The 23,736-nt window shown below is 35.1% G+C and overlaps 1 protein-coding gene across 5 annotated transcripts in view; it reads right to left on the minus strand.

The window, feature by feature from the left end:
* WRN (WRN RecQ like helicase) overlaps positions 1 to 23,736 on the minus strand; it is a 135,027-nt gene that overhangs the window by 1,475 nt on the left and 109,816 nt on the right. For all 5 annotated transcript variants that reach the window (XM_081221208.1, XM_081221210.1, XM_081221207.1 and 2 more), the window contains 7 exons: positions 15,227 to 15,302; positions 14,886 to 14,998; positions 13,087 to 13,201; positions 12,029 to 12,160; positions 9,458 to 9,620; positions 5,969 to 6,183; positions 1,738 to 1,869 (listed from right to left, as the gene is read on the minus strand). In XM_081221208.1, coding sequence (XP_081077334.1) covers positions 1,738 to 1,869; positions 5,969 to 6,183; positions 9,458 to 9,620; positions 12,029 to 12,160; positions 13,087 to 13,201; positions 14,886 to 14,998; positions 15,227 to 15,302 — 946 coding nt within the window. The remainder of the gene's footprint in view (positions 1 to 1,737; positions 1,870 to 5,968; positions 6,184 to 9,457; positions 9,621 to 12,028; positions 12,161 to 13,086; positions 13,202 to 14,885; positions 14,999 to 15,226; positions 15,303 to 23,736) is intronic.

Raw genomic sequence — 23,736 nt, forward strand, 5'->3', positions numbered from 1 at the left:
CCTTAAACCAACATGATGGAGAAATCATTCTAACATGACTATACTTTGGAATCTGGGAGAGTTAATCTATTTATTGGAACTATTTGAGGGCTTTAAGGTAAGGTGGTCTCATCTAAGTTACAATGTGTCTGTTAGCCTAAGGTATACCAGTATAATTTATTCCATTTCAAGAATGAAGACTACATCTATGAATTGTTTGTTAACTGCTTGCTATGTTTTATTATGTTTTCTGTGTTTAACAATGGCTTCAAAACATTTAAAGGTGGGAAAAAAAGTAAAAAATCCTTGACAAAAAAACTGTGTGACCTTATATTTTTAAAAGGTAAAAGCTGCTATCTATTCCAACTTAAATAAATCCAGTGCCGAAGAAAGGGCTATTCACACTTTAGCAAAAGCTAAAGAAAAAAAAACAGCCAAGATAGCAACTTTTCTCCCAGGCACCTATTTCCTCACAGGGAAGACAAGACCAGGAGAACAGATTAGATTTATACACACTGTATGATACTATAATGATTGACTTAGAAATAATAAGTATTAGGGATATAAATTGGCATGGATAAAAGGCATTTGGGTAGAGATGAAATTGGCCCAGAAGTACTCTTCCCCCCAGAATTTTATTATCAAAATCCCTTGCAGCCACAGACAACTATCATTGCTTGCAATTAGAGTTTACGGGCAATTGGAGGAAGGAAACCAGTTAAAATTATAACAAAGCCAAAAAGTAAAACAGAGTACAAGATCTGAATGATAACAGAGCCAAGGAAAAAACCCGAAGTCCTGTTGTAGCCGTAGCCGAATACTATGGAATAAGCAGGGACTTTAAAACCAGACAGGCTCTGTGATGACCTAGATGGGTGGAATGGGGGAGGAGGGGTGGGAGGGAGGTCCAAGAGGGAGGGGATATATGTACGCATATAGCTGATTGACTCCGTTGTACAGCAGAAACTAACACAACATTGTGAAGCAACTATACTCCAATTAAAAATAAATAAAAATAAATAAAATAAGCTTAAGTAACTTAAAAAAAAAACAGAACTAGGTTTGAGTTCTAATTGAGTCATTTCCTACATGTATGACCTTACGAATGTTATTAAAGCCTTGATTTCTTCACACAGAAAAAGAGAATAACAGTATATAATACTGTATCACTGGATTATTTGGAGAGTTACAAAATATCAAAACACATCCTGATTTATTCTTGGTATTCATTAATTGGTAGCTAATATCATTTCAAGTCTTATCTACTATAACATTTTTATATTGATAGAATATGATATTCAGCATTTATCCTATCATTATAAAAATGAGCTTATTTCATTGAGAAAGGGGTAAAACACTTGCTTACACTGAATGTATCTTTTGAGTCTCAACAATAAGTATCTGGAGGACTTTAATTATGAGGTCTAATAACAGAAACAACACTTTTCAGTGACTATTTCCTTCATTAGTAGAAGGCTAAAATTCCCAGCAATCATAATGAAAATTAAAGTAAGTATTTACTTAAATTGAAATAAGTACTTACTTGGTACTCCAAGTTCTATTAATAAGCCACTATCATTAAGTTGAGAATATAAAACATTAACTCATTTGCTGATAATATGTACCCATATATATGTAAGCAAATACGTACATTATATTTGCATTTAATTTCATCTAAAAACTAAGATAAATCTAGGTATATTAGTTATCAAGAATAATATATTTGTCATGAAAACTATTTTATTAAATCAATTTTACCTGTGAATGAGAATCTACAAAGGAATCTTCTGTTTTGGGATCGCTGAATGGCTGATTCCAGGAAGTTAGTTTTAGTGAATTTCTGTGACTCTCATCTTTCAGTGAAAAATCACAAGAATGTTTTCCATCAACCTTTAAAATTTTTGTGGAATACAAAATAGTTACTACATGCACTATTTCCTTAGGAAAATAACAAACTATGCCTAAAAAAGCAAAGCTTAAGAAAATTCATATTATTCTGAGGTACTGAATTTTAACAATAATGATTGTAATATTACCCCCCCAGCATTTTTCCTGAGTATCTTAAAGTAGTTTATAAAAATGTTGTATGTTTTTTTTTTGTTTTTTGTTTTTTGTTTTTTTTGCTGTACGCGGGCCTCTCACTGCCGTGGCCTCTCCCGTTGCGGAGCACAGGCTCCGGACACACAGGCTCCGCGGCCATGGCTCGCGGGCCCAGCCGCTGCGCGGCATGTGGGATCTTCCGGGACAGGGGCACGAACCCGTGTCCCCTGCATCGGCAGGCGGACTCCCAACCACTGCGCCACCAGGGAAGCCCTGTATGTTTTAATTTATAATGAAACTCAGTGGCAGGGCATGAGACCTCTCTCTCTCTCTCCCTTTCTCTCTCTTTCTCTCTCTCTCTCTCTCTCTCAGGCAGTCAAGAAAAATAAGATGGAAAAAAGTGGCATATTGGGAAGACGGTGGCAGCAGCAGCATAGTTTTTTTTTTTTTTTTTTTTTTTTTTTTCTTTTTTTGCTGTACACGGGCCTCTCACTGTTGTGGCCTCTCCCGTTGCGGAGCACAGGCTCCGGACGCGCAGGCTCAGCAGCCATGGCTCACGGGCCCAGCCGCTCCGCGGCATGTGGGATCTTCCTGGACCGGGGCACGAACCCGTGTCCCCTGCATCGGCAGGCGGACTCTCAACCACTGCGCCACCAGGGAAGCCCAGCAGCATAGTTTTTTAATCTCTCTGAATCCCAGCATTAAAACAGATAGAATTAGGGAGCAAAACCAAAAATTCATCATCTACATTTACAAAGAAACTAAGTTTATTAAAAGTATCCTCAGGAAACTGAAACTACAAGCATGTGAGGAAAAACCACCAACAGCCCTAAGACCTGCATGTACAGCATCTGTGTGGGAGAAAGCAGAGGCAGGCAGTGAGGTGCCTGAGAACAGGAGAACCAAACAGCCCACAGGCATACACTGGAAAGGTTTATTTGAGAACAGCATCTGAAAAGTGGGAGGGCCTTTGCCCAATGCAACAGCAGGCGATGGAAAGGGGTCCACAGCAGTGTCTTAAGTGACTAGAGCAGCTGGCACCTATTAACTTCCAGGTGAAGGCCTGACCCTGAGAACTGCTGGGGTTAAATCAAAATTAAGCAGGACGGGTATAATAGAGGCAAAGGGAATAGAAAGTCCAGGTAAAAGTGGCAGAACGGGGTATGTCATAAACCAAGTTTTCCTATTTTGAATGCTACATAAAATCAACAGGAGAGCTCTGGGAACTTGGAAAAAATATCCTGAAGCATGCCGTCTTTTGAAAGTGCAGGAGAACTAATTTCACACAAAAAGGAGCAACAGGAAGTTATGAGGTCAAATCTGACACCGACTTGCTAAGATATAGAAAACTGTAACCTCCTAAAATGAGCTGAAAAACATTAAGAAAATAATTCAAAACAAACATCATAAATTAAAATCAGAAAAATTCAAAAGTGAGGGGAAAAGCTCTGGAAAGAATTAGAAATAAAAGAAAAAATTATAGAAGTGAATATTAAACTATAAGGAACATAGCAATAAATACAACAGATTGTGTCCAAACAGAAATAGAAGGTGAAAAAGAAGAAAAGTTTAAAGAGAAATGAAAAGCCAAAAAGAATTCATGAGAAGTGACAGATATTGTAGCTCAGTAAAGAAGATCCAACATATAGAGAGCAGAAGTCCGTTAAGAAGAACTACAAAGCAATGGGACAAAAATACCAAAAGGTAAAATTTTTAGAAACTTCCTGAAATAAACAAAAATTTTAAATCTACAATTTAAGAAAACTTTCCAGAAATAAAAAAATACCTACACATTTAAAGAATCCACTGTGTACCTTTGTATATTGAATCAGAACTACCATTATCAAGACATAATCGGGCTTCCCTGCAGGGGACATGGGTTCAAGCCCTGGTCTGGGAAGATCCCACATGCCGCGGAGCAGCTAGCCCCGTGACCCACAATTACTGAGCCTGCGCATCTGGAGCCTGTGCTCAGCAACAAGAGAGGCCGCAATAATGAGAGGCCCGCACACCGCGATGAGGAGTGGCCCCCACTTGCCGCAACTAGAGAAAGCCCTCGCACAGAAACGAAGACCCAACACAGCCATAAATAAATAAATAAAATTTTTAAAAAAAGCAAAAGAAATCTGAATGAAGTATGGTCTTTAAAAAAAAAAGAATAAATAGCCTTTAAAAAAAAAGAAGACATAATCTTCCTCCAGTAAACATAGGCATGATTGAGCTTCTATCTTAACCGCAGTCACAATAGATGTAAACCTAACAATGCATCAACTAATAAGAAGAATTTGTTTTGACATTATTTTTTATTAGAAACCTCATAATCATAAGATGAAACAGACTAAGAGATACAACCCAGGTCAGTAGAGAAGATGAATGTTAACACATGAAAGATCCTGAAACCAGGCCTCCAACAGACTCTACAGTGTTCAGAGTAGCTTTCTATACTGGAAGGCAGACGAAAGAAAAACACTTTGGCTGGCTCACTCACCCCTTAATCTACTTCCTAGCCCCAATATTCTTGTTCCCCTAAATGGGGAAAAAGAAAAGGCTGAATCCAGTAGGCTTAATTTCCACCCACTTAAATACCCACCCCCCAAATTACCCCCACTCTTTTTTCAGAATATGATGTTATTTCAATAGGAGGAAAGCAATAATATTAATGTGTGGTTATAACAGTATTTCACTATAAATGTGCTTCAGTATTCAGGAAAAATAACAAGTTACACCTTTTCCTATTGACAGATACAGCTGAGAAAAAAATAAGGTCTTAGGCACCTGGTATACATTTCAGAAATAAAAGGCTGGGAATAGCAGCCAAATTTCACTACCACCTGCCCAACGTATATCTCCTTTAATGCCCTTTTTTTTTTTTAACATCTTTATTGGAGTATAATTGCTTTACAGTGGTGTGTTAGTAATGCCCTTCTTATAGCTAATTCAACTGCCAAAATAATGTAAAGAATTCCAGTTAATCAAATTTCATTAGGTTATCTAGTACATGACTATATACAAATCTAGCTGAAGGACAGAATTTTAAAAGATCAGTTCCTCTTACTTTTTAAGCTATTGAGAAAAGGAGTTTAACTGTTGGAAATCCTATAGAGATTACTTAGAACTGAAATAAAGTCCCTAATTCTCTAATATAAATAGTAGCAACCACCTACCACCATGCTGAATTTATCATCTAGGAACTAAAGTAATTTTTGAGTAAATTATAGTTTTCACAAGCTTTTATCATGGAACTTTAGACCTGGAAGATATTAAAGGTCAAATTTTCAAGTCTTTTCAATCATTTAGTAGAGTCACAATGTCAAAGAATAGTTATTCTCTGATTACTACTTATTTATCTCATATTAACACACAGCAATAATATTCAAAGCATTTGATTTTAATAAAATATACCATGTAAAAATAATACTAAACTCAATGTCTTTCTCTGATCATGCAAAAGTGCACTGGGATATGGCCAGAACCATGAACTACAATTATCCTTGTACCTGAGAGATTCAATATAACAGGAACAGAGCCTGAGGAGTAACAGAATGACAGACAAATTCCAATATCTGGAGAGGTATATATCATAGAATTTGGTTTTATTTTCATTAACCACATAAACTACCATATGCTTACAGCCAATATTAAATATATCTATGAAAGAAAGAGAATTTCCAAACTATATAGTCAATATAAGGTAGAGGTAAAATTTAAGCTGACACTCCCATACAATAAGCTAAATAGATGGACTATATTCCTCTTTTCCCATTGTTTAAAAAAAATCTCTTTTCTCAGATCGGATTTATGAAAAGCAACGGAAATACAGCACCAAGATTTTCTAAAAAGTAACCTTCTATCAGAATTTATAACAGTTCAAAAAATACAGCATTCTGGTATTAAGATATGCAAATTGAACTATCTGACACTATATGAAAATTCTACATATAATTAACACCTTGGTATTAGTGCCCACTTCTTCTTTCCTTCTCTTAGAATTTGAACAGCTCTCTTCAGAGTTGGGGAAACATCTCCTTTTGCTGGAATCACATGAAGATGGGCATAGCATCCTGTTTTCGCAGTCTTTTTCCAGGATCTCAGTTGCCATGTAGATAAGGTAGGTGTCAATGCTTTCAGGAACATACATTCTAATTAGTTTAATTTTATTTGTATCTGTAAAGGATGAAAAAAAAAAAAGATTTAAAAATAAATTACACAGAACACTGCAGAAAACCTATGAGCTGGAAATAGTGACGTTTTGTAGAAAGGAAGGAGGAAGGTGGCCAAAGAAAGTGTTCCTCTTTCAAATGCCTATCCCCTTACAGAACAGAAATGGAGTAAAACATGTCCCCTCACTCCTGTACCACCTGCACCCCTGCCTCCAAGACCCAGAGTCAGGTCAGGCTATCGACTCTGTTGAACTTCTGTTTCAAAACGTCTTTTGAGGGCTGCCCTGAGAATCAAAACCACCATCCACAGAAATTCCAAATATCAATTATAAGTTAATTTTTTGAAAATAATTTAGCCTTAAAATAGAAGCTAATCATACTTGTAAATAAGATGCTAATAAAAAGGATTCTTTCAATGGCTATCGAAGCATAACAAAACACGTCAACTATTTTAAATGCTTATTATTTAAATAAGTTTTCTGGGAAAGATATTTTATTTTCAGATCTTATTTGCCCTAACTTTCCACACAAGTAAGTGCTGAAAATATCTATTGGAGAGTGAAATAATGAGCACCGCCTGCATTCTTTCAGTGCTTAAAAGAGATCATATTACCCCTACTTTTGTGGCAGGTCCCTTGCAAGCCACCCTTAATTTTCTAGTTACATGCACATAAAGAATGAAAGAACAAAATTATTAAAAATACTTTCCAGGTACCTCATTAAATACTTTGCTTCATTTATTATTAAGCATAGTTAGAATCTCAACTCCATTAAAGAAGAAGCTTAAAGTCATGTAAACATGGAAAAAACTGAAAGAATAAAAAGGTACAGAATTCCTTAAAATATTGTTACAAGGACAAAACCTACTTAGCAAATAAGATAGCATGAAAATAATAGATATAATTTCTCAATTCACAAATACTCTATTTTTAAGATTAAGATTATGCCATAATAAAATATAGAAAATTCTCAATTCAAGATGGTGCAAAATTTAAATGCCAACAAACTTGTTCATTAAAACACCAAATTACGTGATATGGCTACAGTTAAGTAGAAGATGAAATATCATATCTGAATCATTAGTGTGGCATAGATGTCTTCATTTCTTATTATAATTTATAACTCAACAATGTTTCCTCCACTAAGAGAACAAATAGTATTTTATCAAGGAAAAATAAGAATTCAAAAATAAAATTTCACATCAATAAATGATATATTACAGACTATAACCATACAATCAAAAGAAATAAAGTTTAGAGCTCATGATACTTATCTTTCTCAATTTTGGCTTTGGAAGTAAATTACAATAATATATTTTTTCGTATTATTTGTACAACCTATATACAGTGTATTGACAGAAAGATGAAGTAAGTGTTTAATAAGTATAATTTAAATTCCATTGTTCTTTGGAATTTCAATTTAATATTTAACTGAATGAAAATTTATTTGCTATACTCAGTGTATAATAGTAAAGACAATAGGGAAAAGGGAAAAAAAGTGCACAAACTCTTTCAGAGAATACTGCATACTATCAAACAGCTCATCGAAGATATATCTTTCTCTAAATCCTGAGAGACAATACATACATAAAGGAAAAAATAATTCTAGGGTATTAAAATCAAGAAGGCATCTGAGTCTTTGACTTTCTCTAAAATACTATTTCATTCTGCATTGGAGAAGGAGAGGTTTTATACAATCCCAATTCTAACCCTGCAATTAATTACTGTTGTCCTTCCTCTTCCTTAATTTCTAGTAAAATGGCTGCTGAAGTTAGAAAGACTGGAGAGTGACCAGGAGAGCTGGCTAGCTTCCTCACAAGGTGACTCACAGCTAAGTGACCTTGGATATTTTATTGCAGTACAGGATTTGGCCCTCATGTTTTCAGATTTACAAACCTACTTTAACCTTAATAGAGCCACATTAACCAAGCTCACAAAATGCCAATTCATTAATTTCCAATTATGAATTCACAACTATCATATAGATAAGCACCCAGATTAGCAAGACTAAAACATATTTTCCCTATAGACAGACCTACATGGGAAATCAAATCATAACCAGAAAGCTGTGATACAGAAGCAGAATTAGTTGTTAAGGTATCTCCCTCAAATAAGATCTTGACATAAGCTGTCAACAGGCCCTGAAAACGCTTGGAAGTCTCATTGACCAGGATTAGAAAGTGCATATTTCTTTCCTTTAAATAGTTGGCAGTACAACTTTAACATGGTATAGTAAAAAGAGAAACTTCGGTTTCCTGGAACTAACTTAGAGGACCACTGCCCAAACTTGCCTCCGTCTCTATCCTTGCCTCCAAGGTTGAGCAATGGAAGGAGAGATGGAGGTGTCCTTCAGTCAAGTCTTGCTCAAGTCTAGAACAAATGCTGCCTTTGAAGGTGACTTAAATACCTTTGTTCTGATCAGTTAAGTATAGTATTAATTGTGATCTGTTTTCCCTTATTTCTAAATTTGGGGGGAGAACTGTATACTTGTTCCTGAGTGGGAAAGAATTTGAGGTAACTAGTTTAACTATTTGCACTGCAGCTTTGGAGATAAGGCTTTTTGTATGTCCACTGCTCTGTCCTAACAGTCAAAAAAAGTTTATCAGATTTACTGAATTATAACACACCTAGTTTACATTTAGGGTGTGAAAATCCTTCTAATCCACCTCATCTTTACTTCTGTAAAAAAGGGATCATAATTTTAAAATAGGCCTATTTTTAAATTTTCTGCAAGGCAAACAAAGGGGCTTGATCTCCATGAGCACAGTTGAGGTTCTGTAGCAATGTGGCAGGAGGAAACCCTTCTACAAGGGGCCCAAGAGAACTCAGTCCATCCCTTCAACGCCACAGTGCCTGACACTATTGACTGTATTGATGAGAAAGGCTACTTAGGTAAAACCAATGACAGGGAATCAGAAAGATTTAGAAAAAAGCTAAGAGTCAGTGAGCTATGGGGAATGAATGTGTGTTTTTTTCAAGTGATGAAGTAGAAATTAGAAAAGGATGAAAGAGCACTGTTTGGGGGACGGGTGTGGAAGTTGTAACCTGAAGCTGAAAAAAAAAGCAAGAATTTCTCAGACTCAGACTTCTCTCTGAGTGATAATGGGAAGAAAGGTTGTTTTTCTAAAACAATAAAAAGCATTACAAAAGTAAAGTTTTCATAGTAGCATAAAGGGTTAATGCAATCAGAGTGAAAAATATTAGTGGATTGCTTGTTTACTTCATCTGGGTTCAATGACTCAAGTCATTAAGGCTGCAGACCAGGGTCATGGTTATCACCTGAGTTGATGGGAGGGTTTCGGATAACATCAGCAATAATCTTCTGAATCTCTGGAGTCAGACCTGCTCGCTCCAGATCGAGTGGGTAGCCAGCTTGCACCGCTTGGGACAAGTGCATGCCAACTGCTGTGAGAGGCAGAATCCTGTTCTCAGCTACACTCTTCTAGAGAAATAGCAGCAAAACAACCAGTGAGTTTTTTTTAAGTTTCCACTGTACTGTATAGAAATACAAGGTCCAAAACCTTCAGGTAGTAAATGTTCACTGAGAAATAAACAGTGGACTAAACCTTCATTTAAATTTCTCATTTTAACTAATTCTTTAAAATGACTCACATGCTAGAACTCCACAGGTGCTACTTTTTATACTTATTATATTGAATAAAGCAAAATCCCCCAGGTTTAGCTAAGAAATCAATCCTCATCCCTCTGTAATTATTCACCTTAAAAACCTATTAGTGACAGAGTAGTCATTCTACGTAAGTCTAATAGCTGCCACAACCTTTTAAAAATACAGTAAACTGTAACCCAATAATATATATACTTGAAATAACACACGGTACTTCAGTTATATGTATTTCCAGGAAGACAAATCATAAAATGCTTAGCAATAACATAAGGCTCCAAATGTACTCTAGAAAAGGTTCTCAAGAAGAGTTTAAAAAGTGCTTTAAATTGGCTCTATTCATAAAATAATAATAACCACAATTTACAAGTGGCTGTCATCATTTGCCTAGCATTGAATTTAACATGAATTGTGCTAAATTAAGGACACTGTTACATATTTATGTAGCTTTTAAACAAATGTAGCTCCAAATCCATTTAAGATGTCTGTTAGATAAAACATTCTTTTAAACATTCAGAAAGTTTAGTCACTCAGCTCTAAATTATTTCATGACACTTTTTTAACACACCTTGAAAGTCTGAATTTGGACTGTATTTGTATGAATGCTGTTATTTTCACAAAATAGAGCATTTAGAGCAATATTTTCATCCTTCAAAGGAAGGTTTTAAGTTACTTTCACTAAATGTCTACACTTTTTCTACTAGAAGATGTGTACCATGTGTGCATAATATCAGGGTTATTTGATACCAGTCATCGTATTACCTAAAACTAATTGTATTATTCCTCCTGATTAATTAGTCCTTAGGCATGTTTAATTTTGCGGGTAACTGGCAAGACCCCCTCAGACTCCTGGGAAGTACAGATAATTACACCACAATATTTCACAATAATATACAACCAAATAATAGCAAAAGACACAAATGAAGATATACCACTCTTCACATTTTTAACCATGAATATGTAATATAATACATGAAACTTCATATCCTGGCTAAGTATGAGAGTACAATTTATTTTAAAAATTTGGAGGCTATTCCATATTTTCTTAGTAATTATATACAGTTATACCATACATATTTGGTCAAATTGTGTATATACAAGCATGTTTTACATGTACATGTAAGCTACTGTTTAAATAAGAGAATGAACTTAAAGTTCCTATTTATCATGTAATATGTTTCAAAAATGGTTCAATGGAATTATTTGGTTCTTTGTGTAATGGCTTTTGTACTTTTAATTAAGGAGTTTGGCTATGTAAGTAGAACATATATTAAGTGACTAAGATAAGCTATGGACTGTTTATTCTTATTTATATTGGCTATTAACCAGAATAGAAAGTGTGTAACATAGCCTAGTGGATGGAGACACAGAGAACAGGAAAAGCAGGCCCTGGACCATACAGCCTAATCTAAACCAATTTAACATCAGAGAGGACAGGAATGCAAATTAGTGAAACTTCGCTGGAAGCCTCATTCTGTCCCTATTCCACTAAGATATCCTTTTCATTTTGTAGATTTTAAAAATCTCAACAGCCTTAAGGACTTATGCCAAAACAATGAAGAAACATTAAGTATGGCCATTTTTCACAGTAATCAGATTTTTTTCAAAGAGCATCAAGCACACATGGTTAAAAAAAATAGAACATTGCACTAGAGGAGACAGAGTGAAAAGCAAGTTTGTTATTTTTTTTAACTTATTTCTAGCTTCTTCGACATCCTTCAGAGATATTCTATGCACTTTTGTATACATACCCAAGGACATGTGAATATATAAGCATGCAAATATATATACATACACATTTATGTATGTTTTTCACAGTGCTATGCATCTTCCTTTTTTTAATTAACAATGTATCTTGGAGATTATCTCTTATCAGTACATACAGTAATAGTTTTTTAACTATTAATCCCATTAAAAAAAATGGAGTCTTAAAATATGGCTTCTCCAATATCCCTAAGCTATAAATGTGTTTATCAGTACCTCTGATACAACCTCTATAAGATAATCATGGTCAAACTATACTTGCTGTTTTTACTTAATTAACAGAAAAGGGCTTAGCAGAAAAAGCAAATGACATTCTGTTCTAAAATTAATTATAAAATGAAACCACATAAAATATTGTAGGATTAGAAGAAATTTATCCCAAGTCTCAACTTTGATATTGAAAAGCTGATAACACACATTTAGATAAATTTAAAAACTCCCTCTAACTTGAAAGTAACACTTACCAAACACATTTTCTTTTCTTGGAATAAAGAATATGTGATGGCTGCAGACTGTGAAAGTGAGCTTGCTTTATTTTTCACCACCAGACTTTTCTTCTGTTCTTCTTGTGGTTTTGTACTTGAAAAGAGGTCTGTCTACAAAATTTTAAATGTAGCACAAATGATCAAATAATATCATTATAATGATTGAAAGAATATCAACATGATCATTAGCTATTAGGGAAAAAAATAACACAAATAAAACCTCTAAGGAACAGCTCCAAATTCCCTTTTTATGAGGAGCTCAAAAAGGTTTTTTTATTTTTTACATATTGATTTTAAAAGGTAAAATAAGGTTAGAGGGAATAAGTTTTAAATAAAATATTTGTAATTACAAACATGGTTGTAAAACTAGAAATTCCTAGTCTTCCCTTTAAGCCAATAAGAGGGACTAAAAATGAACTATAACGTGGACCACTCTGCCTCTAAATTAGTCCCCTAATCCCCCAGAAGTGAACAGCGAATGAATGAATGAAGCTTTAATTTCTATCTACATTTGAAGGTAAAATAAATTCTTAGTCTAAAATACAGTACTTATTCAGATTTAAAAACAAAACCTCTCAACAAAATAAACAGACATGAGCAGGTTTGACAACTGTTACTTCAGAATCATCTTAAAAATTAGGTAACTAGTGGTTATCAGTGGGGAGAGAGGTGGAGGAAGGGGCAAGATGGGAAAGGGAGTTAAGAGGTACAAACTACTGGGTATAAAACAAATAAGTTACAAGGATGTAATGTACAGCACAGGGCATATAGCCAATATTTTATACTAACTTTATAGAGTATAATATATAAAAATATTGAATCACTATGTTGTACATCTGAAACTAATTAATATTTTAAGTCAACTATACTTCAATTAAAAAAATTGATAACATGTTTTTATAACTGATTTACTATAGAAACTATCTGATTCATTTTCTGTGTCCAGCATAGAAATAAAAAATGCTGCTTTTGAAGGGTGTTTTGTAATTGTCAAAAAGTTTATTCTCTCAGAACTCCTGCAAACCATAGTATTTTACCTGAAGACTAGTTATTTGACAGAAATGTTTGATGACTTCCAACAGAGGGGCCAACATCGTAGCTTTGCCTTCAGAAACACCATCGATCCTTTTCACATTTTCAACTGTAGTAGGTCTGTCGTTTAAAAAAATTAAAAAGTCAAGAAACCACTGAAACGTTACCACTCCAGCAACACAGCTGATAGATATTTAGCTTCAATACTGACACTCAATAAACATGGATTTTTTTCCAGCAACCAAAAACAATGTATAAAACAAGTAATTGTGTTTTATGATTCTTAGAGGACAACTAAGAGGCTAAGAAACTCAGAAGAAAATCTCATTCATTATTTACAAAGTTTTTACCTGTAACAATAAACTAGCTAACTAACTACTTCAGGCTTTTAATATTTCTTATTGTGTCCAATATGAAGAGAATGTCTGATGTCTTCTTTCTAAAAATCTGCCAATCTAATGATTACTCCTTTTCCTTTAAATATCTTCACTGAATATTAAAATGTGGTCTTTGAATATTTATTTTTAATGAAATAATTATTATAAGATATATGCACTATGTAACATTATTAGAAAATTCTTCTCTAAAGTAACATCTCTTGAATGAAATTTAGCAACAGAAGCAATTTTTGAAAAGGAAGTATACAAGATGAGTACAGTTACCAAGCAACAATTCTTTGGAAATAATTTATTCTAAATATTTATTGACCACCTAGTGATTATTAGGCATTGTGCTAGGCGCTTTGGAAAACACAAAAAGATGAGGAATATAACATCTTCATCACAGAGTTTAAAATCTAGAAGACACATATACATGAATACCAATAGTAACAAAAAAATAAATAAAGCATTATGTAATAAATGCCATAGAATCATCTTTTAAATTTACATTTAAAAGTCCTTTATGCATTCCACAGAGGAATCACTTTGCTGATAAAAACATGGAAGGCTTCATGGAGCAAATAACAATAAAGCCAGATCTTAAAGGATTTCCTAATAGGAGTTTTGGGAAACCAAGGAAACTACAAGTCAGAAGCAACATTCTAAATAAGTATATGGAAGTTGAGAAGGAGACAAACAAATGGTAAACAATCTAGGTAAGATTAAGCATTAAAATTCTGTGACTCAGATGGAAAAGAAGGTTTAAGTCCATAAATGGAAGGCCTTGAATTGTGGGCTAAGTAAGTTAAGACAGTGGGAAACTAGTTAAGCAGAAGTACAACATGATAAAGATTAATTTGGTATTCACATATCAGACGAAACAGAGAGAGAGAGAGGCTGAAGAAAGAGTAACTAGTTAGAGGCTTTTGCTTTTGCAACAGTCCAAGGGTAATGGTCTGAACTACCACGGTGTCACTAAAAAAAGAAAAGCATAGACAGATACAGAAGAAACACTGAAATGAAAAAGTCTAAAACTATATAAGAGAAAGATGGGGATATATGTTAGAAGAGTAAAAGTAGTATCAGAGGTATTAAACAGGCATGACTAGGAACATGATAGTATGACTAACAAAAATAAGGAATTCAGAAGGAAGAGTTTTGGCATTTGCATGAAATGCATGTACGGAGGGTTGGTGGGTAGTGAGTTAGATTTTATATACACGGGATCTGATTGCTGAAAACAGTTGGTTTCATGTGGGACTAAAGCTCAGTGAAGAAACAGATCATTGGCAGCAACATGGGAGATTTGGGAACCACCTCTTGGATGTGACTGCTGGAGCCACAGTCATATTATCGCTAAATGATGTATTTTACAAATCTATTATGTTAGAACAAAATAAGTTAGAAATATGCAAATAGTTTACCTCATTTGGGCCATATCCACCAGTATCTTATTTGTTGCCAGAATAGCTGGAGGAGCATTCATTTTATTGGCATGTTTCTGCCTAGCTTCCACCAATTTGCCATATAATATATTCTGAACGAAAAGCAAAGAAACAACATTTGTTTAAATGTACTTAGAAAAATCCAGCCCTTTATTTTTAGAGCTTCAGATATTACATTTCCCCCTTAGGATGAAAAATGAACTGTATCTTAGACTCTTAGCTAAAGAACAATTTTTAAAATACTGGCAAGAGAATTTTAAGCATGCATAGACTCGTAACTATCTTCTCAAAAACTAACTGCCTTTTTACAAAAGCCATACCTGAGTCTCCTGCTCTTCGGCTGAAATAACAGGTTCTGAGGACTTGTAATATTTTCCTGGTGATGTCACCATGATGCTAAAACATTTAAAAGAAAAGAAATAATAAAAGCTTTTATTTTTCCAAGTTCACTTTTTATTTTGCCCCCAAAATGAGAATATCTTTCCAAAACAATATTAACATTTATTTGTCACAATACCAGTAAGGCAACTGTTACTTAAATGACAGCCTAGATTTGAAACATTTTGTATCAAACACATTCATTATAGAGGTAAAGTTAAAACTATAATTTGAATCAATCACAAAATTGGTGCAATTAAAAACAGCATTTGCCTCCTCCTCATCAATCAAATACTTTGAAAGAAAATACTCCTTATCTATACCAAAGTAAAATTTTTCTAACCAACAATGATACAATCTATAATTCTTCTTGTGATAGCACTATTTTTTGGCTGTTGAGGAACATTAGCATGTAATTAATCAAATTATTCACATTTTTCTTCAGAATCAAACTAAAAAAATAAGCCAAAAGGAGTAGTTTTGCCTTTGGCTCCTCGAAAGAAGAATTTAAAACACCCAATTAGCAATTAACATGGTATGAGAGGTGCAAGACAGCAAACTAGATAGAAAACCAGGTTCTACAAGAGGCAATTTCACAGATAAATTAATTATAAAGAAGAAAAGTTATAAAAATGAAATTGTATAGAATAGCCTATGTAAAAGGTGTCAAATTTAAAGAAATTTCTGCTTTTGGAGGGGAAAGAGAAGAACATGTTTGATATTTAAGAAATGCTTATAAATTTCCCTGTTTCAAGAATTAAAAATTTACAGTGTAAAGTAAGACTTCAATTTTACAATTATCAGATTTTATCACTAGAATAAAGAGATCTGAACATGAGGAAAGAAAACTCCAGTTCAAAGAATTAGTCATAGCAGGTGACTCAAGACAACTATAAATTTGTTTTAAATAATAAGATATTTACCTTTATCTTAGTATTTATGGAAATCTTTATACTAATGGACTATTTGAAAATTAGTATGTTAAATTATTTCACAAAAAAATTTTATTATCATATATACTGGCAAAATTCTGTGTAACATACCCCTGAAGCAGAAAAATATGTGGAAAATGTTTGCTAGAAAATGTTTTGCCTATGAATGCTATTACAAGTGCACAGAAGAAAAGTACACAATATATAATAAGGGACTTCCCTGGTGGTGCAGTGGTTAAGAATCTGCCTGCCAATGCAGGGGACACAGGTTCGAGCCCTGGTCTGGGAAGATCCCACATGCCGCAGAGCAACTAAGCCCCTGTGCCGCAACTACTGAGCCTGTGCTCTAGAGCCCGTGAGCCACAACTACTGAGCCCACGTGCCACAACTACTGAAGCCCACTCGCCTACAGCCCGTGCTCCACAACAAGAGAAGCCACTGCAATAAGAAGCCCATGCACTGCAATGAAGAGTAGCCCCCGCTCGCTGCAACTAGAGAAAGCCCGTGTGCAGCAATGAAGACCCAACGCAGCCAAAAATAAATAAATAAAAATAAAATAAATTTATTTTAAAAAAAGGAATCTCAGTAAGTCTGGAATAAATTATGATAGAAAAATCATGAAAATCTTAAAAAAAAACAAAATATATAATGAATATCATTGAAGAGGTAAGTGGAAATCTTCTAACCATGAATCAAGAAAAGATTGCTATACATGATTAAAGAAAGAGAACAAGAACAAATAGTTCTTAGAAATGAACAATTTGATATCTAAAATTAAAATGTCACCAGATGGGAGGGGATATAAAGTCAAGGAACTCTCCAAGAGAGTAAACAAATAAAAACATTGAAAATAGGAGAAAATAAAAATTAATAATAGCTTACTCAGGCATTAAAAACAACGAAATAATGCCATTTGCAGCAACATGGATGGACCTGGAGATTTTCACACTAAGTGAAGTCAGACAGAGAAAGACCAATATCATTATGATATCGCTTATAAGTGGAATCTAAAAAAAAAAAAGTGATACAAATGAACTTGATTACAAAACAGAAACAGACTCACAGACTTACAGAATGAATTTATGGTTACCAGGCAGGAAGGGTTGGGGAGAGGGATAGATTCAGAATTTGGGACTGACATGTACCCACTGCTATACTTTAAAAAGATAACCAACGAGGACCTACTATAAAAGAAAAATTAGTAATAGGAACACTAAACAAGTAAAGAAAATAAAGAAGAGATTAACATCAAAGAAAATTAAGAGTGGTGGCATAATAACACAGATTGCCTTAGTGTTATATAATATTTGAGTAGATACAATAATGTAAAAACAAATTATTAATTTGACCAAAAACTGAAATATAATTTTGTTCTAAGGAAGGGGGGGACGTGACATTGATGGAGAAGAAATGAAGGAAGGGGATATGGGAGACAAGCTCTAATTTACCATTATAGGATGTCAACAGAAAATTTCTAAAACTGGTAAGTCAAAAAAATAGTAATCTAAGCATGTCACTTAGAAATACGGAGGCAACCTCATACCCGTCAGAATGGCTACCATCCAAGAGTCTACAAATAACAAATGCTGGAGAGGGTGTGGAGAAAAGGGAACCCTTGTGCACTGTTGGTGGGAATGTAAATTGATGCAACCACCATGGACAACAGTATGGAGGTTCCTCAAAAAACCAAAAATAGAGCTACCATATGATCCAGCAATCCCACTCCTGGCCATATACCCTGAGAAAACAATAATTCAAAAGGACACAGCCAGAAAAAACAAAAACACTAATACAAAAAGATACATGCACCTCAATGTTCACTATTTACAACAGTCAAGATATGGAAGCAACCCAAATGCCCTTCAACAGACAAATGGATAAAAAAGATATGGTGTAGATACATACAACGGAATATTACTCAGCCATAAAAAAGAATGAAATTCTTTGCTATTATGAAATTCTGCTATTTACAACAACATGGATGGACCTAGAGAATATTATGTGTAGCGAAATAAGTCAGGAAGAGAAAGGCAAATACTGTATGATATCACTTGTATGTGGAGTCTAAAAATAATACAAATGAATGTATATGCAAAACTCACAGGTTTTGCACCAAAGGGAAAAGGGGAGGGGCTAATTAGGGGTATGGGATTGAAAGATACAAACTACTATATATAAAATATATAAGCAACAAGGGTGTATTTTATAGCACAAGGAATTTCAGCCATTATCTTGTAATAACTTTTAACGGAGTATAATCTGTAAGAATACTGAATCACTATGCTGTACACCTGAAACTATATTGTAAATCAACTATACTTCATTTTTAAAAAAAAGGAAAGATGAGTTATTGTCAACAATAGCCCTCTTAGCCTTTTCTCCACTTTTTTTCAGCCTTTCAAAATGTACAATAAATATTAATACAATATATGCTGAAAAGGTGTTTGTTTTTTTGGCCGCACTGCGCAGCAAGTGGGATCTTAGCTCCCCCCCGACCAGGGATCAAACCCAGGCCTGCTGCATTGGAAGTGCAGAGTCTTAACCACTGGACTGCCAGGGAAGTCCCAAAAAGGTGTTTTTAAAAAAAGAAATATGGAGGCCAATACCACAGAAACTGGTCAGAAGATCTGAGGGTGATTGCTTCTATAGAACAGAATAAAATGGGTTTGAGAAGGGTGTGAACTGGTGTGCTTTGTTATATGCCTTTAAGTCTCAACTGACTTTTAAAAACATTCACATGTATTATTTTAATGAAAATTCAAATGAAATTTAAAATAATAGTTATTGATATGTAAGCATCTTCTTCACTTCTGTACACTAAGCCCATATATTAAAATTAACTTCTGGACCACTCTACAGGTGTCTCAAACTTAGTATGTCTATCACTAAACTAATTTAACCTCATCCCCTAAACATGCAGCCCTTCAAACCTGTCTTCCTCTTACATAGCCCAGTGAAGGAAATGGCAGCACTTACCCACCATCAAAGACAAAAACCCAAGCTTCACAGTCAAGTCCTCCATCTTCCTTAACCTGCCTATCTTTTCAATCACTGAGTCCTAACAATTCCATCTCCTAAATATCTTACAAATCTCTCTCTCCCCACCCACTGCCACTTCCCTTGACTAATCTACCATAGCCTCTTGTAAACAACACAGCAACAGCCTCCCTATTTGTGTCTCTACAACTACGATCCTCCTGCAGTCCATTCCCTCCACAGCCAAAGTCATCTACCATGGGTTGGCATGCTAGGAGTGCACAGGCCAAATCTGTCTGTTCTGGTAAGGCTTGTAGTTAAGAATGGCTTCTTCTACATTTTTTTAATAGCTAAAAAAATCAAGAGGAGAACATTTTGTGACATGTGAAAATTATATGAAAATCAAAACAGTGTCCCTAAATAAAGTTTTATTGGAACACAGCCACACTCATTCATTTACATATCATCCATGGCTGCTTTGAGGCCACAACGGCAAAGCTGTGTAGTTGAGATGGAGACCACCTGACCCTCAAAGCCTAAATTATTTCCTATCTGATCCTTCATGTTTGTCAACCCCTGTTCTCAATCATAAATTTGATCATGTCACTGTTCTGCCTAAAACCTTTCCTTAGCGCCCAACTGCTTTTATGATCAAATGGAGTGCTTGAAAGGAACTGGATATTTGAGACCCTGTTCAACTCTCCAGTCTTAAATTTTCCCACTCCCTTGCTTCCCTCTATCAGGGAATTAACTACAAACTGCTGAATCCCTCAATTGTGTCATACCCTCTCTTGCTTTCAGGTTTTAGTACATGGACCATTCCTCTGCTTAGAAAACATCCCTTCACTTCACCCAACTGCTACTTAAGCCTCAAGTGTCACTTCCAAAGTGCTTCCAACGTGTTACAACCCTGGATTGTAATTTTCTGTTCCCTTATGTGTATATTCCACTAGAACATAAACTCTGGGAGGGCCAGTGACTACGTCTCTATTATCCTCCACTGAATCCCAGTGCCTAGAATAGTACATGGCACAAAGAAGATGCCACAGGGAGTGTTTACATGAAGAAATGCTTCAGCATATTGAACAGGTATATTGTTTTGCACACTCCTTAAACCCTCTGTTTACATTAAACACAGTATATATATACCCAAACAAAAAGAAATTATCTGGGGTGGGAGACTGGTATTATGGTAAATGTTTCTATCAGATCCAAAGTAGTATGACCTATCTAAGTGAGCAAACCCTTAAAGAACAGACCATTCTCTTTCACCTGCTATGTATGTAAGTGTAGTCCACTTAACCTGTGCATATGTCCTAACAAGTTTTTTCTTTTTTTAATATTTTGCTTTATAACAAATTTAATCAGTTATACATATACATATGTTTCCATATCCCCTCCCTTTTGCGTCTCCCTCCCACCCTCCCTATCCCACCCCTCCAGGCGGTCACAAAGCACCGAGCGGATCTCCCTGTGCTATGCGGCTGCTTCCCACTAGCTATCTACCTTACGTTTGGTGGTGTATATATGTTCATGCCGCTCTTTCACTTTGTCACAGCTTACCCTTCCCCCTCCCCATATCCTCAAGTCCATTCTCTGGTAGGTCTGTGTCTTTATTCCTGTCTTACCCCTAGGTTCTTCATGACATTTTTTTTTCTTAAATTCCATATATATGTGTCAGCATACAGTATTTGTCTTTCTCTTTCTGACTTACTTCACTCTGTATGACAGACTCTAGGTCCATCCACCTCATTACAAATAGCTCAATTTCATTTCTTTTTATGGCTGAGTAATATTCCATTGTATATATGTGCCACATCTTCTTTACCCATTCATCCGATGATAGACACTTAGGTTGTTTCCATCTTCGGGCTATTGTAAATAGGGTTGCTATGAACATTTTGGTACATGTCTCTTTTTGAATTATGGTTTTCTCAGGGTATATGCCCAGTAGTGGGATTGCTGGGTCACATGGTAGTTCTATTTGTAGTTTTTTAAGGAACCTCCATACCGTTCTCCATAGTGGCTGTACCAATTCACATTCCCACCAGCAGTGCAAGAGTGTTCCCTTTTTTCCACACCCTCTCCAGCATTTATTGTTTCTAGATTTCTTGATGATGGCCATTCTGACTGGTGTGAGATGATATCTCATTGTAGTTTTGATTTGCATTTCTCTAATGAGTAAAGATGTTGAGCATCCTTTCATGTGTTTGTTGGCAGTCTGTATATCTTCTGTGGAGAAATGTCTATTTAGGTCTTCTGCCCATTTTTGGATTGGGTTGTTTGTTTTTTTGTTATTGAGCTGCATGAGCTGCTTATAAATTTTGGAGATTAATCCTTTGTCAGTTGCTTCATTTGCAAATATTTTCTCCCATTCTGAGGGTTGTCTTTTGGTCTTGTTTATGGTTTCCTTTGCTGTGCAAAAGCTTTTAAGTTTCATTAGGTCCCACGTGTTTATTTTTGTCTTTATTTCCATTTCTCTAGGAGGTGGGTCAAAAAGGATCTTGCTGTGATTTATGTCATAAGAGTGTTCTGCCTATGTTTTCCTCTAAGAGTTTGATAGTGTCTGGCCTTACATTTAGGTCTTTAATCCATTTTGAGCTTATTTTTGTGTATGGTGTTAGGGAGTGATCTAATCTCATACTTTTACATGTCCCTATCCAGTTTTCCCAGCACCACTTATTGAAGAGACTGTCCTTTCTCCACTGTACATTCCTGCCTCCCTTATCAAAGATAAGGTGACCATATGTCCGTGGGTTTAACTCTGGGCTTTCTATCCTGTTCCATTGATCTGTTTTTCTGTTTTTGTGTCAGTACCATACTGTCTTGATTACTGTAGCTTTGTAGTATAGTCTGAAGTCAGGGAGCCTGATTCCTCCAGCTCCATTTTTCGTTCTCAAGATTGCTTTGGCTATTCGGGGTCTTTTGTGTTTCCATACAAATTGTGAAATTTTTTGTTCTAGTTCTGTGAAAAATGCCAGTGGTAGTTTGATAGGGATTGCATTGAATCTGTAGATTGCTTTGGGTAGTAGAGTCATTTTCACAATGTTGATTCTTCCAATCCAAGAACATGGTACATCTCTCCATCTATTTGTATCATCTTTAATTTCTTTCATCAGTGTCTTATAATTTTCTGCATACAGGTCTTTTGTCTCCTTAGGTAGGTTTATTCCTAGATATTTTATTCTTTTTGTTGCAATGGTAAATGGGAGTGTTTCCTTGATTTCACTTTCAGATTTTTCATCATTAGTATATAGGAATGCCAGAGATTTCTGTGCATTAATTTTGTATCCTGCAACTTTACCAAATTCATTGATTAACTCTAGTAGTTTTCTGGTAGCATCTTTAGGATTCTCTATGTATAGTATCATGTCATCTGCAAATAGTGACAGCTTTACTTCTTCTTTTCCAATTTGGATTCCTTTTATTTCCTTTTCTTCTCTGATTGCTGTGGCTAAAACTTCCAAACCTAGGTTGAATAAGAGTGGTGAGAGTGGGCAACCTTGTCTTCTTCCTGATCTTAGTGGAAATGGTTTCAGTTTTTCACCATTGAGGACGATGCTGGCTGTGGGTTTGTCATATATGGCCTTTATTATGTTGAGGAAAGTTCCCTCTATGCCTACTTTCTGCAGGGTTTTTATCATAAATGGGTGTTGAATTTTGTCGAAAGCTTTCTCTGCATCTATTCAGATGATCATATGGTTTTTCTCCTTCAATTTGTTAATATGGTGTATCACGTTGATTGATTTGCATATATTGAAGAATCCTTGCATTCCTGGAATAAACCCCACTTGATCATGGTGTATGATCCTTTTAATGTGCTGTTGGATTCTGTTTGCTAGTATTTTGTTGAGGATTTTTGCATCTATGTTCATCAGTGATATTGGCCTGTAGTTTTCTTTCTTTGTGACATCCTTGTCTGGTTTTGGTATCAAGGTGATGGTGGCCTCGTAGAATGAGTTTGGGAGTGTTCCTCCCTCTGCTATATTTTGGAAGAGTTTCAGAAGGATAGGTGTTAGCTCTTCTCTAAATGCTTGATAGAATTCGCCTGTGAAGCCATCTGGTCCTGGGCTTTTGTTTGTTGGAAGATTTTTAATCACAGTTTCAATTTCAGTGCTTGTGATTGGTCTGTTCATATTTTCTATTTCTTCCTGAGTCAGTCTTGGCAGGTTGTGCATTTCTAAGAATTTGTCCATTTCTTCCAGGTTGTCCATTTTATTGGCATAGAGTTGCTTATAGTAATCTCTCATGATCTTTTGTATTTCTGCAGTGTCAGTTGTTACTTCTCTTTTTTCATTTCTAATTCTATTGATTTGAGTCTTCTCCCTTTTTTTCTTGATGAGTCTGGCTAATGGTTTATCAATTTTGTTTATCTTCTCAAAGAACCAGCTTTTAGTTTTATTGATCTTTGCTATCGTTTCCTTCATTTCTTTTTCATTTATTTCTGATCTGATTTTTATGATTTCTTTCCTTCTGCTAACTTTGGGATGTTTTTGTTCTTCTTTCTCTAATTGCTTTAGGTGCAAGGTTAGGTTGTTTATTCG

The sequence above is a fragment of the Mesoplodon bidens genome (assembly GCF_964165515.1).
Source record: "Mesoplodon bidens genome assembly, chromosome: 20".
NCBI classification, from domain to species: Eukaryota; Metazoa; Chordata; class Mammalia; order Artiodactyla; family Ziphiidae; genus Mesoplodon; species Mesoplodon bidens.